Source organism: Stereum hirsutum (assembly GCF_000264905.1).
Source record: "Stereum hirsutum FP-91666 SS1 unplaced genomic scaffold STEHIscaffold_14, whole genome shotgun sequence".
In the NCBI taxonomy this organism is placed as follows: Eukaryota; Fungi; Basidiomycota; class Agaricomycetes; order Russulales; family Stereaceae; genus Stereum; species Stereum hirsutum.
Genome location: NW_006763144.1, coordinates 275,396 through 291,549, shown reverse-complemented (window position 1 = coordinate 291,549; position 16,154 = coordinate 275,396). Strand labels below are relative to the sequence as shown.

At 50.8% G+C, this 16,154-nt stretch overlaps 5 protein-coding genes across 5 annotated transcripts; all 5 read left to right on the top strand.

The window, feature by feature from the left end:
- Positions 1-88: 88 nt before the first annotated feature.
- Positions 89-2,484, top strand: STEHIDRAFT_102090 (RabGAP/TBC; the record flags this gene model as incomplete). Its single annotated transcript, XM_007307862.1, has 13 exons — positions 89-230; positions 288-311; positions 371-467; positions 536-631; positions 679-765; positions 819-882; positions 947-1,057; positions 1,188-1,300; positions 1,367-1,538; positions 1,624-1,844; positions 1,951-2,005; positions 2,070-2,137; positions 2,228-2,484. 13 exons carry the CDS (start codon positions 89-91, stop codon positions 2,355-2,357), a joined length of 1,380 nt encoding a protein of 459 aa, XP_007307924.1. The 3' UTR covers positions 2,358-2,484.
- A 299-nt stretch (positions 2,485-2,783) lies between these two features.
- Positions 2,784-5,537, top strand: STEHIDRAFT_64038 (ABC1-domain-containing protein; the record flags this gene model as incomplete). Its single annotated transcript, XM_007307744.1, has 13 exons — positions 2,784-3,135; positions 3,229-3,369; positions 3,443-3,479; positions 3,536-3,755; positions 3,822-3,885; positions 3,945-4,270; positions 4,337-4,349; positions 4,410-4,624; positions 4,677-4,704; positions 4,762-4,984; positions 5,062-5,101; positions 5,162-5,298; positions 5,384-5,537. 13 exons carry the CDS (start codon positions 2,784-2,786, stop codon positions 5,535-5,537), a joined length of 1,950 nt encoding a protein of 649 aa, XP_007307806.1.
- Positions 5,538-6,124: 587 nt separating this feature from the next.
- Positions 6,125-8,044, top strand: STEHIDRAFT_113823 (uncharacterized protein; the record flags this gene model as incomplete). The annotated part of the gene is made up of 1 exon (XM_007307861.1): positions 6,125-8,044. One exon carries the CDS (start codon positions 6,125-6,127, stop codon positions 8,042-8,044), a length of 1,920 nt encoding a protein of 639 aa, XP_007307923.1.
- Positions 8,045-8,590: 546 nt separating this feature from the next.
- STEHIDRAFT_64285 (cytochrome-450 hydroxylase) lies at positions 8,591-10,810 on the top strand (the record flags this gene model as incomplete). The annotated part of the gene is made up of 9 exons (XM_007307769.1): positions 8,591-8,766; positions 8,828-8,906; positions 8,965-9,361; positions 9,421-9,566; positions 9,633-9,780; positions 9,839-10,328; positions 10,393-10,480; positions 10,538-10,650; positions 10,714-10,810. 9 exons carry the CDS (start codon positions 8,591-8,593, stop codon positions 10,808-10,810), a joined length of 1,734 nt encoding a protein of 577 aa, XP_007307831.1.
- Positions 10,811-11,042: 232 nt separating this feature from the next.
- On the top strand, positions 11,043-16,108 carry STEHIDRAFT_124070 (uncharacterized protein). The gene is made up of 18 exons (XM_007307860.1): positions 11,043-11,374; positions 11,427-11,490; positions 11,558-11,975; positions 12,030-12,758; positions 12,814-13,114; positions 13,174-13,346; positions 13,412-13,423; positions 13,480-13,565; positions 13,634-13,915; positions 13,987-14,047; positions 14,108-14,195; positions 14,263-14,325; positions 14,387-14,487; positions 14,551-14,821; positions 14,877-14,926; positions 14,987-15,076; positions 15,143-15,182; positions 15,307-16,108. The coding sequence occupies exons 1-18, from the start codon at positions 11,290-11,292 to the stop codon at positions 15,633-15,635; spliced, it is 3,243 nt and encodes a 1,080-aa protein (XP_007307922.1). The 5' UTR covers positions 11,043-11,289; the 3' UTR covers positions 15,636-16,108.
- The last annotated feature ends 46 nt before the right edge of the window (positions 16,109-16,154 follow it).

Genomic DNA, 16,154 nt, shown 5'->3' with positions numbered 1-16,154 from the left:
GCGGACGGCTACGAAGGCTAGGTTTGATTTCGCTGAGTTGAAGAGATTGAGTGGGCCTGAAGGCGGGCAGAAGCGGAGTTCAGCTGCTATGATTCTACATAGGCTTGATACGCAAAGGGAGTCGGATGAGAAGAGGAATAGTGGGGATGGGCATATTAAACTGCAGGAGGAGTTCAGCAAGGTGCAGCTTGAAGGGAAGGACGAAGAGGTATCAGAAGGAATTGATTGGGGTGCGTCTTGCTATGATTCGTTACGGCACTCGAAATGTCGTTGACAGTCTCGTGAAGAGTTCTGGGGCTCTGTGATGGCAGGTTAGTAAATCTGTTTCCCTTTACTCATGAATAAGAACAGGTGCTCAGGGAAAGCCCAGATTACCAAGCGTTTGCGTCCGAGAATCCGGACAAACTTGCCAAAGCAATTGAGCAAGGTATACCAGACAGCCTTCGAGGGATGATATGGCAGCTCATGTGCGTACTCGGATTTGTACTTATCTGAACGCTTACTGCCTGTGCTAACCATGATGTACACGTCGTAGGTCTGCTTCGAAGGATCCGGAGATGGAGGCCACCTACCTCAGACTGATCAAGGAACCTAGTTCACACGAGAAAGCTATCACACGGGATCTTGGGAGGTATGTCTTCCTCCTTGTATCCACATGAAGATCATCCTGACATGAAGTAGGACCTTTCCACATCATGCGTTCTTCACGGACGGTCAAGGAATCGGCCAGGAAAATCTGTTCAACGTGTTGAAGGCGTACTCGTTGTATGTCTTCGCCGTTCCTGTCATACAATTCACGTCTTGACGTGCTCATAAAGATATGACCCGCAAGTAGGATACTGCCAGGGTCTACCCTTCGTTGTCGCCGTTCTCCTGCTCAACGTAAATCAACCTTCACCCTCACAACGTATGTGCTGTTAGCCTTCCACTAACACCGGATCTACAGATGCCCGACGAAGAAGCCTTCTGTCTTCTTGTTCGACTCATGTACTCCTACGACCTCCGCGGCCACTTCCTCCCCGACATGCCCAAACTGCAACTCCGTCTCGTGAGTCCCGTCCTCCTCATCCATACAGTATTCTTACACAACTCACTCTAGTTCCAGGTAGCCCAATCTCTCCCTTTGTCTTCCTACGCTTATACGCGAGGACGTAAAAATTGGACGTTGAACCGTCTTCTGTATGCAGTTTGACAGACTGATAGAAGAGATGCTCCCGGTGCTTCATGTGCATCTCCTTCGACAAGGGATCAAGTCGAGTATGTTCTGTTCGCAGTGGTTCCTCACTCTGTTCAGTTATCGGTAGGTCTTCATGCCTCCTTCCTTGGGATGATCGATCGATTTATGGGATGTGATGTGGTGGTATAGATTCCCACTCGAAATCGTCTTCCGAATATTCGACAACTGCCTCGCGAGCGGTATTGAGGCAATATTCGGCTTCAGTATGGCGCTCCTGCAAAAAAATGAGGAAAAGCTGCTCAAACTCAAATTCGACGAGATTATCGCGTTCCTCAATATGCACATCGTCGAGACGTACCGTGTAAGCCTCTCTTCGCCCACCTTACCACATCCATTGTACCATACCTCTTCTCACGACCATGTCCACCATTTTCATTGGGAAATAGGATGACTCCGTACCCGTACCAGAGAAATCAGAAGACGGCCAGGAACCAAAACCTGTATACAAGGTCGACGAGTTCGTGCAAGACGCCGTCGGTCTCCGAATAACGCCTTTCATGCTCGATTCGTATGCGCATGAGTATAACGATATGATGAGGGTGAAGGAGGCACATGCGTTGGAGGTGGACGAGTTGAGGAGCTCAAATCGGAATTTGTCGCAGCAGATGTGCGTTTTTCTCTGTCCTCAACATTTCATCATCCTTTTTCCCCTTCTTCTTTTTGTGTGGAGGGAATGGATAGGAGATGGATTCTGATGGAGTGAGTGTTGCTAGGAATGCGCTGGAGTCGAGTTTGACGCAGTTGAACAAGGAACATGTCGATGTTTTGGTGCGTCTTTGGACTCTTGACGCCCTGCTCTATAATGATCTAATCGCTAAATCTGAACGTGCAGAATCAGCTCGTCATGGCTCGTCTCCGAAATGAAGAACTAGAAGGCGAGCTTGTCCGATATAAACTGCTGTAAGCCGGCCTCTGTTCACCCATCAACCTTCCACCTTCGCCCGTGTAACTTAATCGCCTGACCCCTTGCACTATACTGTATTTTCTCAGATACGCCGAAGCAATGCATCAAACCGAAGACGCTAAGTCTTCTCACCGTATGTCCTCATCCGTGAGCGCAAGTCGACCGAGTAGCAGCTTCAGTATACGGAGCTTCAGTTTGAGAGGGAATACTGAGTAGCGTCGATGGGGTGACAGATGATCATGTAGGTTTAGAGATGATATTACGAAGGATTCCGGGCGCAGGGGGTTATTATTGTTGTGGTTGTTATAAATCGTACTACTTCTTTTTTTCTGTTCTGTGTTGTCTTTTCTTGCACTCAATTTGTTCGTGGATTTGCTGCGGTCCTTGTTCTTGATACACTGATGTTCGTTCTCAGAATGCGTTGTGTGAGTAGGGTCGGGCCCCAGATACACGACGGCCTTGAACTCGTTTCTTTGCCTCCTTCTGAAGCCTGAATCCAATCCAGGGGGTTGTGCACAGAGTGCAAGGGTATACACAGTGTGTATTGTGGCCCACTTCCCCCACAACGCCACATGACGTCTCACCACCCAAAATCTTAGCCGAAGTTGCAGAGTCGCGTCTCGCCAGACTCGCGCTCCCTCCATGCAGTCACTCTCCCGACGCTGTCTCTCCTGGCGAGCTCCTCATCGACATCACCTCACATCTCATATTTCATCAGCGGCGCCATCGTCGTCTTCAACCACATCATTCATACTCAGCGACGGACGCTCACAATTCCGAAGAACATTCTTCAGTCGTTGGCCTTCACGCCGCGCACCTCGTCATGTCAAGAAACCACTGGAACCCGCCGAATTGCGAACAAAACAGGCGAAAGCAGCTGGCGCGACTGTGACTGCTTTATTATTGGTCGGTGGAGCGGGATGGGTGGCGTATGAGAAGTATCAGCCGTTTAGGCATACTGTGCTGGCTGCTGTACGATGCTCGAGAGTCGCTGGTGAGTTCTTCGAGCTATGGTAGGCTACGTTTGGATGTGGATGTTATTGTGGATATGTTGAGCTCATATGTGATATGTATGACTGGATGTTAGAGGCTGCGGTGTTGGGTGCTATTGATTATAAGAGAACGTTCGCGCAGACGTATGCGGATGAGAAGGAGCAATTACAAGCGTATTCGCGGTGTCACAAGAGGAGTGCGGAGAGGGTACTGAAAGCATTACTAGCGAATGGAGGTACGCACCCTCCATTTTATTTCATATATTGGTTGGACGGCCAGGGCGCTGAGCATTCCCTGTCTATGTGCAGGCGTATTTATCAAGCTCGGACAACATATGGCATCCCTGTACGTTCGCCGTCTTCTCCCCACTCTGCCGACATTCATACCAATGAAACGAACAGGGTCGTATTGCCAATAGAATGGACCGCTACCATGAGACCACTTCAAGACCAGTGCGAGCCGACACCAGTAGAAGATGTGGAAGCACTCTTCCTGTCGGACATTGGACAACCGCTGTCTGATATTTTCGACTCATTTGAACCTGAACCGATAGGCGTAGCGAGTCTGGCACAGGTGCATGTGGGGCATCATAGGCAAAGCGGGAAGACTGTCGCTGTGAAGGTATGTCTTCCTGTTCCAGACTTTAAACGTCGTCTCAATAGAATCAACTTACACTTTGGCGTATAGCTTCAACATCCTCATCTAGCTGAGTTCTGCGAGATTGACATGGAGATGGTCGAGGTCACACTCGGTACGCAGGCTCTTCGCCTGTTCTCACCCGCCCCGGCCACCAACCTTTATGTTCGTTAGGCTGGATCAAACGATGGTTCCCCGACTTTGAATTTACCTGGCTTGGCGAAGAAATGCGCGAAAATCTCCCGAAAGAGATGGACTTCGTGCATGAAGCAAGGAATGCCGAACGTGCCGCGAAGGACTTCGAGAAATTTCGGACATCGCTATATATCCCCGAAGTCATCGCAGCCACGAAACGGGTGCTCATCATGGAATTCATCCAAGGTGGACGAGTCGACGATCTGGAGTACCTTGCGGATCATAATATCGACAGGAATAAGGTCTCGTTGGAGCTATCGAGGATATTTTCGCAGATGGTGTACTTGAATGGATGGTTCCATGCTGTGAGTTTCTTTCGCGTGGACACTGCGGTGATAATGCAGTAGCTGAGCAAGGTTGAGTACTTTTAGGATCCTCATCCCGGTACACTTTTACGCGCCATCTCTTGAAAGGCCTCATGCTGATACAGCGTTGTGCTTTCAGGCAATCTCCTCATCCGACCTCGACCCGAAGTATCGAAGTCACCCTACAACTTCGAGATAGTACTCTTAGACCATGGCCTCTACTTCGACCTCGACACCCCGCTCCGAATAAACTATAGCAAGCTCTGGCTAGCTCTTATCGCCCCTGCATCCCCTGAAACGAACGCAGATCGAAGAAAGTATGCTGAGTTGGTTGGTAACATTGGGCCTGAACTCGTGAGTGTTATCTACTCGAACTCTTGTTCTCTGTCGTTAACTCCCCTTACAGTATCCGGTATTTGAAGCAGCTCTGACTGGTAAGGTGGATGTGATAACGAGTCTTCGCGTTTTTCTGACTTATTCCTTCATCTTAGGTCGAGCTACCATGTCCGACGATCCCAATGCAACGCCAGATCCTGAATCCGCTTTCCACCGAGCTTCGAGCGTAATGGATCTTATGCCACAATCCGAAGAAGAAATGGAAGCCATTCGGAATGCCGTCGTGACTCGAGAAGGTCTTTTACTCTCAGTATTTACCATCCTACGAAAAGTGCCGAGGAGAGTGCTCATGGTGTTCAAGTTGAACGATTTGACGCGGTACGTGCATACTTCCAAATGAACAGAATACGAATCTACCATCGAATCGGGGACGAGCGCTGATGCGCAATGTCGAGCAGGAGTCTTGATCACGCATTAGCTACTACACATTCAAAAGTCTGTGTGACTTCAGTTTTCCGTCGTTTGGATTGTACTAAAGACTGGGTATTGTTATAGGTACGGGTATTCTTAATCATGGCAAAATACTGCGCCACCGCCGTGTGGCGAGACGACAGAAGACGAGTCCTCGACTCCATGCGCGAACAGGGTCTCTTCTCATTCCATAACCTGGGCGAATACATCTCCTGCTGGTGGTACGTGCTTTCGCTTCTTCCTCTCACCGTCGACTGTTGGATCGTTGATGTATTATCGATCTGTGGTCGCGGGCGCGGTTTATAGGCGATACGAGAAGCTTTATAGGAGCTTGGCGGTCCTGGAGATGTTCTTGGATACGCAGGCGTGGGCGAGGAAGACGGCGGCGTGGATGAGGGGACTTTGGAGGGTTGGGTTTGACGGGGCGCATAAGGCGGCGGCGGGATTGGCGTACGATTAGTCTTTTGCTTTTCGTGCGGTACTTATGCGACAAGCCTCAATACACGGGACTGGAGATACTCCAGCATATGTGGACTTCACTACGTCACGGCGACGGTTTCTGATTCAAGGGACTCACCGAAGTGCTCAGGGTTCGACTGCGCCGGGGCGCAACGAAATATAAAGTACGGGCCTCTCAGGACTGCCGAGCATGGCTACTCGCGAGACTGGCGACGCTTTAGGTGGCAGGTCCATGAAATCGATACCCCCATTCGAGACCATGACAACTTATATGCCACCTGTTCATCGAGCCTCGCCAAGCCCTTAAGAAAAAATCATGGTATTCATCGTGTGGCGCAGCGTAAACCCGCGACGGCTGACGGAAGTAAATCATGATCGTTGAAGGACAATGAGCGGAACATGAAATGAGAAGCTACTTATGGACTGAATGAACGATCAGTCGGTCGTTGGATCTTTAGATCTCGATCCAACAGTCGATTCAAGAAAGAAGCCGTAATACTTCCCGGGTCCAGTATCGTTCGAGCATTTCCGCCAACAACTACTCGCTGCCTCCCCCAAACCACTTTATCCTAACAGCACTATCCCGCCATGGCACCCACAGAGCTATCTTATGTTATTGCGAGCATCACATCATCAACCATAGAAACTTTGACTTTAACGGCAACTGCAACGACCGTCTACGCCTCATTAGCAGCGTCACATACTATCGAGTCTCAGCCCAGGCCTAAGCGTAGAGGTGCCAAACGCCGCCAAAATCCCACCATAGACAGTACCTCAGACATGATACAACCTCGGTCTCAATCCTTGGAGACCCCTCCTACGGTATTCGGGACGACATCCTACTCGAATGTCCACCAACGACGTATGCACAACCTCGAGCACCACGGTCATCCTCACAACTTCGCCCGCCAACCCAATAACCCTCTACATATCTCTTCTCGACTCCTTCCAAGGGCAGGAGACGAGACTTCGACCTCGTACACACAGCCGGATACTCAATCCGAGCTAGATGTCGACGACTCGGCCGGAAGCTCCGGTCTTCTCGCACCAGACGAACCTGTTCCTCAGATCCCTCCCATTCTTCAAGCCGCAGATGCATCAGCGCCTCAACACCTTACCGCGATTCTCTCCAGCATCCTCGTTATAATCTTCATCTTTGTGATCGTGACCTACACGGCTCTAGCAAGACGCCGTGCGGCGGCCAGGACAGTTCCCTCAAGGTTCAGTATAGCGATTACACAGGCGGAGAAGGGAAGAATAGAGAAAGCAAGGAGATTTGTTCCGAAAGGATGGAGAGGGGAGATACGAAGAGGGAAGGGTAATTCGAGGGAGAAGGCCCGCAGGGGAGTCCAGAGAATGGCGGAGGCAGGAGCTCAATTGCCTATCATCGTGAAGGAGGACGTAGATTCGGGGAAAGGAAGAGTGATTCACGCTCCAGGACTCGTCCATTCAACTCGTGCTCAGACCATCCAGAGCCAGACCAAGAGCACAGTACACCGAGAGGACTCCCAGCGATCTTCTACTCCTGAAGACGTGAACTTCGTAGCCGCCCAGCTCTATTCAGCTTCCACGCGCACAGCATCAGCACCAGATTCTGTATTTCTCACAGATCATCGCTCTGAACTGGATACGATTGCCGAAGTTACGGAAGACGAGGGCGAAGACGAGCGAGAATATGACTTGGGAGATGGCGCCATCGCAGACATTTTCGACGAGAGACCAACAGAAGACCCTTTCTACGATCCGTCAGACTCGCTGGATGAACTCGACGGGCACATCGTCTCGGACCCTTCAGAATGCGCGTTTCCAAAAGACAATCCCGCCGACGCTCTCGCTTTTTCAAGGCCATATTCCGTGTATTCGATGACTGCGGGTCACTTGGTCGCTTATGACGAAGCAGTATACCTACAGAGGAAGGATTCGGACGCGAGTCCCATGCCAGAGGAGATTTACGAAAGCGACGAGTTTTCCGAGGAGGCGTCGATACGGTCGTCAGTCACGTCGTTCGGGGAGGGCGTCAGCGAGTCCGAGCCGGAGAACGTAACGGTGGTGGAGATGCAGGGTGTGAGACGGGTGAGCATGGAATATGAGAAGGCTAAGGTAGTCCTCGCGTTGACATCGAAGGAAGAACAACCACCGCCATTACCGAGCGTCCTCATCTCCTCCAGCCCTTCCTCCGACGCCGACTTGGCCTATATGTATCGCACCTACAACAGCAAATCAAGTCGCTCTTTCTTCGATCCAGAAGCCGAAGAATACGAGTCCGTCGATATATGGCAAGATGAGCTGGCTTCGTCGGAATCGGATACAAGCAGTATGCGGACTTGGGCCAGTCAGCGTTCGTTGGGAGTAGAGCCGTACGATTTCCCGAAGCCCCCGGTGCTGTTGAATTCGATGAGGAGTACGTCGAGCGTGTTCAAGATGGATATCGAGAGGTCACTGCGGAGTGTGATGGGTAGGATGAGGGGGAGTGGCAGTAGTTCTGAGGTGAATTCGCCGAGATCGTAGAGAAGTATCGATAAGGACGAGAATCGAAAGGGCAATTATGCTCGCGCAGATACCCAAATAATGTTCTAAGGGCCAAGCCTATCCAATATGTACCCACAGACTAGATATTCTGAGCACTACTCCCCGTCTTGCTCGCTCCTGGCTGTACGCCTTGTAGTCGGAAAGATAGGAAGCATTCCTCAAGACAAGAAAGTATAAATCACTTGGCGGGGTCAAGAATATATACGCAGGCTAGACGACACTCTAGAACAAGATATTCAAGCTCGAGCCCAAGATCTGCCAGACTGAGAATACAATGAGAGTTGTGGACGAACAAGAAGAAACAGGCGTGTGGAAATTCTCGGAACAACTTGAGTGAAAGCAAACCCACGTGATCCGAACGCGTCCACGCCTCGACCTTTCGCTCTATTGTTCTTGTTCGTTCGCGGCCACACTGCCGTGCGCCATGGCTATCTCGTTGTTTCAGATCGTAGCTCCTTATAAGCCGTCCAATACACGACAAAAATGCTCTATCAAGCTATCGCTCTCGTTCTCGCCGCTTTAGCTATGTCGAGGCTCTCGCTGTTCTCGAATATCGGAGGCGCGGAAATATGGCTTTTTGTGGGTCTTGTGGTCGTGTATGGGACTTACCTCGAGATCCAGAGGAGAAGGAATCCATTTCTGCTGCTGGATGGGCCTGAGTCGAAGAACTGGTTCGGGGGTCATATGGGCCTTGTCCTTGAGTGAGTAGATTGGTGCTCTTCGCCGCGAGCATGGTTGGTTGACGGAGATGTACTCTTGTAGTCCAGGCAGGTCACCTGAAAGTCACGAACGATTCGTACATCAATATGGTAGGAATATACGGATCAAGGGCATCCATCCGGTACGCTTACTCTACGTTTTACTTGTTTTGTGGCGCAAATTCACCTGTATGATCATAGTTTGATGAACGTCTCCTTCCGATGGACACAGTCTCTGTGAACCACGTCGCGAAGAACTCTATGATATACGAGAAGCCCTGGCAGACCCGTCGCCTCATCACAAGTCTCATAGGATGTGGACTTCTCTCCTCTGAGGGTGTACAGCACAAACGTCAGAGGAGGGTTATAACGCCTGGCTTCTCGGTTCAGAATCTGAGAGTATTCGTGCCGATGATAATGATGAAGGGCCAGCAGATGAGTGACAGGTGGATGGAGATGCTGAGCGAAAAGGATAGCAAGTCGCTGGACACTCCCTCTGTGGACGGAGCAGAGAAGAGTGTAGCAGGAAAAGGGAGATTAGCTGTGGACGTTTGTCGTTGGGTCAGCAGGGCGACGTTCGATGTGATTGGGTTGGCATGTGAGCCGTCTCGAGAAACGAATTTAGATTAAGCTGACACTGACGAATGCTTCATATAGGCTTTGATTACAGCTTCAACTCTATTCAAGACGAGTCGAACGAATTGTTCTGTGCGTACAGGGACATGTTCAACCTAGCGCTCTCGCAAGCTCAGGCCGTGAAGTCTATTCTCGCCATCTGGTTCCCTTGGATCTACTGGTTCTTCGTACGTGTATTCCGTGATATCTTCTACCCCACGGTGGGCTTGAGTATCTTATTTCTGCGAATATAGCCTGATGAGACCAGCCATGCAATTCAATCAGGCCAGGCCACGATTCGAAGAGTCGCGATGCAACTGATCCAGGAGAAGCAGCAGAAGATTCGCGAAGGCGAGCAGACTGGAAATGCCTACGGAGGGAAGGATATGCTATCGCTCCTTCGTATGTTTCCTCCTTCAACTTTTTTTTTGTTCAGTTTGTTGAAACAGTCCGACTTCAGTGAAATCCAATGCTTCGACTGCCATTGCCCCCGAACAGCGTATCTCAGATGAAGACGTCCTGAACAGCATCAACACCTTCATGGCTGCTGGCACAGACACTACATCTCTCGGACTAACATGGACCATCGTCCTCCTTGCCAAAAATCCACACATCCAGTCTCAGCTCCGTGACGAACTTCTTGCTCTTCGACCTCTTGCTCCACACTCGTCTCTCACTCAAGACGAAGTCGCTTCGTTATGGGATAATGTGAACAATGCGCCCTTTTTGCAGAATGTGATTCGGGAGTCGTTGAGGCTGATTCCGCCTGTGCATTCGAGTATAAGGGTAGCGGTGAAGGATGATAAGTTGCCGATGAAGGATCCTGTGCGGTTGAGGAACGGGGCGGTTGTGAATGAGATTCTAGTGCCGAAGGGAACTGTTGTCCATATTCCTATCGAGGGGATGAATTTGGATAGGGAATATTGGGGAGAGGATGCGAGAGAGTTCAAGTGAGCTTCAGATTTTCTTCTTTATCCACTTCCATAGAGGACATTCGCTGACGACATAACAAAGGCCTGATAGGTGGAATGATCTGCCTGAATCGGTCAAGGAATTGCCTGGCATCTACAACAACCTGCTGTCTTTTTCTGCTGGTCCTCGGGTACGCAACATTCACTTATTTTTCATCAATGTTATCTCACCACTTCCTTAATTATAGGCGTGCATTGGATTACACGTCGCGAACATAGAAATGAAGATGCTGATCTATATACTCGTCACGGATTTTGTGTTCTCGGAAGACCCAAGCCAGCGAATAACCAAAGCAAATGTGTACGTACATTAAAATATTATTGTCTTCCACCAGTTTGTCGCTGACTTTCCTTCTTCGTTCAGCGTTTTTACGAGACCGTTTGTGGCGGGAAGTTTCAAGGAAGGCAGTCAGGCTCCGCTAGTGATTACACCTTACCGGAGAGAAACTACGGAGACCTAGTATGAGAAGTATCACTGATCTGTCACTATAATGTTCAAGACTTGTTGTACGACTAGACACTGCTGCGAATCTCATCCCCAATCCCTCACTTGTGACTGGGTAGCTCGCCACTGTGGCACTGCCGATGTAACGGCAGCTGAAAAATCAAACGGGACTGATAAGATCGCGGGCCACGTGTGGCCAAATTTTGACGGACGAGCGGGGTTAGCACAGCCGTCCAAATCGACAGCGGGCTGGCTATCCAACGTTCGTCCCTCTCCTTCCACCATCACCCCCACGAACGCGGCGGGCTCGACGACGACGACGGCGACGACCAACAACCACCACTCAGTCTTTCTTTTCGCTAGAAAATCAACGTAAACGACCGCTTAGAACTGCTTGCGTCTTCATCGCCGGCCGCATTGTACCTCTCATAGATTTTTTTGGGTTGCCAGCCGTAACGCATCTTTTTGTTACTTTTTTTCTCGTTTCAAGTTGTCATGTCTCCCGTCGCTGTCAGTGCATCAGAGACGACCATGTTCTCTTCTATCCTCGAGTCGCTCAGGACAGCTCCTACCGCCCCAGGTATGTCCCCTTGACCCTTACATCAGCTCATATATCTGATGCCAGTGTGCAGATGCGAAGGCAGCCGCCGACAAACTTGCCCGTGAAGTTCAGAAACACGGATTGCAATCCATAACGTACGTTGGTCTCATGAGATTCCAACAGAATGCATCTCACAATTACTTACCATGAATTTAAAATTAGCGATGGCGAAGTCTTGACCACCCTCGACAAGTTCGCATCCAACAAAAAATCAGGCTTCGAGCGTGAATCAGCTCCATTGGGCTACCAAGCTCTTGCCACCACACTCGGTGCCCCCGCAGGTCCCATTCTCCTCCCTTCCCTTCCCATCCTCTTCGAACTTTACATGGACAAGGGCGACGTCGTCCGCCAGGCTTCAATCAATGCCACCAAGGCAATTTTGAAGTTGTTCCCGCCCGAGGCTACAAGAGTCGTCTTCAGGGTGCTTGAGGATATTTTGGAGAACGGAAAGTGGAGGACGAAGGTGGGGGCGCTGGATGCGATCAAGGGTTTCGTGGCGAGCGCTGGGGAGCAGGTAGCGAATGAATTGGGCGTAACTTTACCCAAGGTCGAGAAGGCTATGCACGATACCAAAAATGAGGTATGTTTAAGTCCTCTCGAGTCCTGGAGTATGACCTCTAATCCGCTTGTGTAGGTTTCGTCGGCCGCGATCAAATGCGCTACCCTCCTTTGTACCACTCTCGCCAACGCCGATCTCGCACCTCATATTCCTTCCCTCGTCAAGTGCATGGCCGAACCCTCCTCCGTCCCGGCCTGTATCAAGTCTCTCTCCAACACCACCTTCGTCGCTGAAGTGACGTCTCCCGCCCTCGCCGTCCTCGTCCCCCTCCTCATGCGTGCCCTCAACGATCGCAGCATGGAGGTCCAACGCCGCACCGTCGTCGTCATCGACAACCTCGTCAAACTTGTTCGAGACCCGAACATCGCAGCTGTCTACCTCAGCCCCCTCGTCGAGGGTGTTTCAAAAATCGCAAAAGGCGCCGCCTTCCCCGAAGTCCGCGCTTTCGGTGAAGGAGCATTGCAGACACTCTCCAAGGCTGGCGCTTCCACTGATGCGCCCCCACCGAAGAAGAGGGATCTAGAGAGCGAGACGAAAGAGGCGAAGGAGGCGATCGTGGCGTTGTTGCCTGATGAGCTGTTGGAGCCTTCCGGGACCACGCCAAAGCAACCAGCGGAGCCGCTGTTGAAGCAGACGGTCGAGTTCGAGGCGAATTTGGTCGCGGATTTGGTGGCCCAGAAGAAGTTTGCGGACACGAAGGCGTGGAATAGGTGTGTTGGGGCGTATACTGGTCCGTGGTTGGAGAGCAAGGATGGTACGGCGTTCGCGGAGGAGCTTCGGGAGCACTTCCACGCAATCGAAAAGGTATGGAATTTTATTTGGTCGTTCGTGTGGTATGTACTGATCATTTTTTCTCTAGGCCAAATACGCGCCCACGACGACCTACGACCCTTCGGAAGGCGAACTTCTCTGTGACACCGTCTTCTCACTTGCTTACGGCGCTCTCCTCTTACTCTCACACACGAGCTTGACGCTTTTCCGCGGTCGCCGTTACGGTATCTTGGGTACTAATGGATCCGGAAAATCGACCCTTATGAGGCAGTTGGCGGCGGGCAAGGTCGAGAACTTCCCTCCCCAGGACCAGCTTCGCTGCTGTATGGTAGAACACGCCCTTCAGGGAGAGGATACCTCGCTTTCAGTCCTTGATTTCGTTGCCTCTGGTGAGTCTTGCGTCTCTAATATATGACGCCGAATGTTACTGATGTCTTCATACTTGCAGATAAGCAGCTGCAACATGTACCGAGAGAGAAGATCCGCGACCAGCTGCTAGAGGTCGGCTTTGACGATGCCAGGCAGGCAGATCTCGTCGGTGGTCTGTCTGGTGGTTGGAAGATGAAGTTGGAGCTCGGAAGGGCTATGTTGTACAATGCCGACCTTTTGCTTCTCGATGAGGTATGTCAACTGTTTGTCGAAAATTGTCCGTTGATATTAATGGCCTTTCGTTCTCTGTTTGATAGCCTACCAATCACGTATGTTTCTTCCGTCGGCCATTTTTGCTTCGCCAGCGCTTAATGATTTGTTTCAGTTGGATCGTGCTTCGGTCAAGTGGCTCGAACAATACCTTATCTCCCACAAAAACATAACGTGTCTCATCGTCAGTCACGACTCTGGGTGCGTTCCTATCATCGACCTTTCTTCCGAAGCATTCATTGACTCGTCCATCACCTGTTCACCAATAGATTCCTAGACAATGTAACAACAGATATCATACACTACGAGACCAAGAAGCTTGTGTATTACCGCGGGAACCTTTCCCATTTCGTCGAGGGCCATCCCGAGGCCAAGTCCTACTATACCCTCGCCGCTACCTCCGTCAAGTTCGCTTTCCCGCCACCCGGGTCGCTCATGGGCGTGAGGAGCAACACGAGGGCGATCTTGAAGATGACGAATTGTACATTCACGTATCCAGGAAAGACGGTGCCCAATTTGTTCAATGTCAGCTGTGCGTTGACGTTGTCGAGGTGACTATTTGACTTCTCTTGCTCCGTGTCTTGGGAGGATGTGAAAAGCTGATCTGGACGCCTCGATATAGTCGTGTAGGAGTCATCGGGCCTAATGGAGCCGGGAAGTCGACGCTCATCAAGTTATTGACTGTATGTTTGCTCCTTGTTTCTGAGTGCGATAATACGCTTACCGATTTGCTCGATCCTTAGGGAGAAACGATACCCCAGGAGGGAACAGTGTATAAACACCCTGCATTGCGTATCGGATATGTATCTCAACACGCTACCCATCATATTGGTATAATCCCTTCTATCCTTGAATTGTCACCGTATCACTGATTCACATCCTTGTTCCTTTCTTGTAGAACGCCATCTTGAGAAGACGCCTATTCAGTATATCCAGTGGCGTTTCCAGGATGGCCATGATCGTGAGTGCCATCCGTGGTCTTTTTTTGGGCCGCACTGACCCGTCATCGATCGCCGCTTCAGGTGAAATTTTGGAGAAGGCCACTCGTGTGATGACCCCGGAGGAGAAGGAGTTAATGAACACCGACTTCGTTGGCAAGAACGGAGAACGTCGGCGATTGGAGGTTCGTCCGTTCGCACCCCTATAAACAGACGCTCCATGACTTACCCCCTTCCCCTTTATGCAGATGATCATGGGCCGTCAGAAGCTCAAGAAGTCGCTTCAGTACGAGGTTAAATGGCAAGGGCTCGACCACAAGTTCAACACGTGGATTCCTCGTGAGGAGCTCCTGAACAAGGGCTTCGGCAAGTTCGTCGGACAATTCGATGATCTCGAGTCTTCGAGAGAGGGCGCCGGTCAGCGAGACACTGCTGCCCATGTCGTCAGGAAGCATCTTGAGGATATCGGATTGGATGGAGATATCGCGCAGTACAATGAGATCGCTGGCCTCTCCGGTGGTAAGCTTTCGAGCTTCTGAGTGTAGGCTATTGATACTGAACTGGCGGGATATAGGCCAAAAGATCAAGCTCGTCATTGCTGCTTGTCTCTGGAACAACCCTCAGGTGAGATTCTTTTGGTCGGCATCGACGGTCTGGAACAAATAAACTGACTTCTGCATCCAGATTTGTGTTCTCGACGAACCCAGCAATTTCTTGGACAGAGAGGCACTTGGTGGGCTCGCAGTTGCCATTAGGGATTGGGCAGGCGCAGTCGTACGTCTTCTTTTCGTGACTCTGCAAATCCCCCTTCATTTACCCCTTCATGATCGACACCCGCAGGTCATTATCTCTCACAACGAGGAGTTTGTCACCGCACTCTGTAAGTCGCCAATCCGGCTTTTAATCTCGCCCTCTACCCCCTATTCTCCACGCTTGTGACATTCACTAAATGAATTCTCTACATCTGTATGTGCCTGTGTTTGTTTGTGGGCGTCGCTTTGTAGGTCCCGAGATCTGGCAAGTCGAGGGTGGTCGCATGACTCATAAGGGCAAGACGGCTATCGTCGAAGACGCATTCGCGGATGGCAAGTCTCCCAAGGCAAGCGTTAAGAACACTCCAGCACAATCCAGAGTGCAAACTCCTATCGCTTCGGCCGCCGCCAGTCCTGCTGGTAGTGGCGCGGAGAACGGAGGAACATCTACGCCACCGATAAAGAAGAAGAAAAAGGTGACGAGGAACCAGCAGAAGGCTCAGGAGGAGAGGAGGAGGTTGAGGAAGTTGGCGTGGTTGACGCATGGAGGGCCGAAGCCTGAGGACACGGATTCGGATTAAGTTGTTAGAGGGTCAGTTCGAGGTGATTGCTATCACGATAGAGGCGTCGGGTGTTCCGCTCGGGTTGAGTGGGTCTAGCGTCAGTATTGGTAGGGTGTGGGCTGTGTGCCACATGTTGACCAGAGCTTTGATTTTGGGTTGAACGCTGTATTGCGTGCGGTTTGTGCGTGTTCGTCGTATTTTGATCCATCCCGGGCTGTGAGTGTCATTATCTTTTGCCTTCGCACCGCTATCGTAATTCGTTCGTCGCTATTACTGGTATACTCTTGCCCCAGAGAGGACTACTGTATTTCTTTTTCTCTTTATCCTCTATAGATTTCCTTTCTCGTCACCATATGTTATTTGCGTCCGTTTCTGGGTATTCTCTCTGATGTCTCTTCCATTTTTCCTGTCTGCGGGTGGGTGTGATGTCACCTTGGCTTAGCTTGTTATGCGCTTTGCCGTGCCTGTGGATCTATGTACAGACCGCCCCAATACACGAGAGCCCACGAGTGGCCACAAATGGGAAGGTCTGCAATT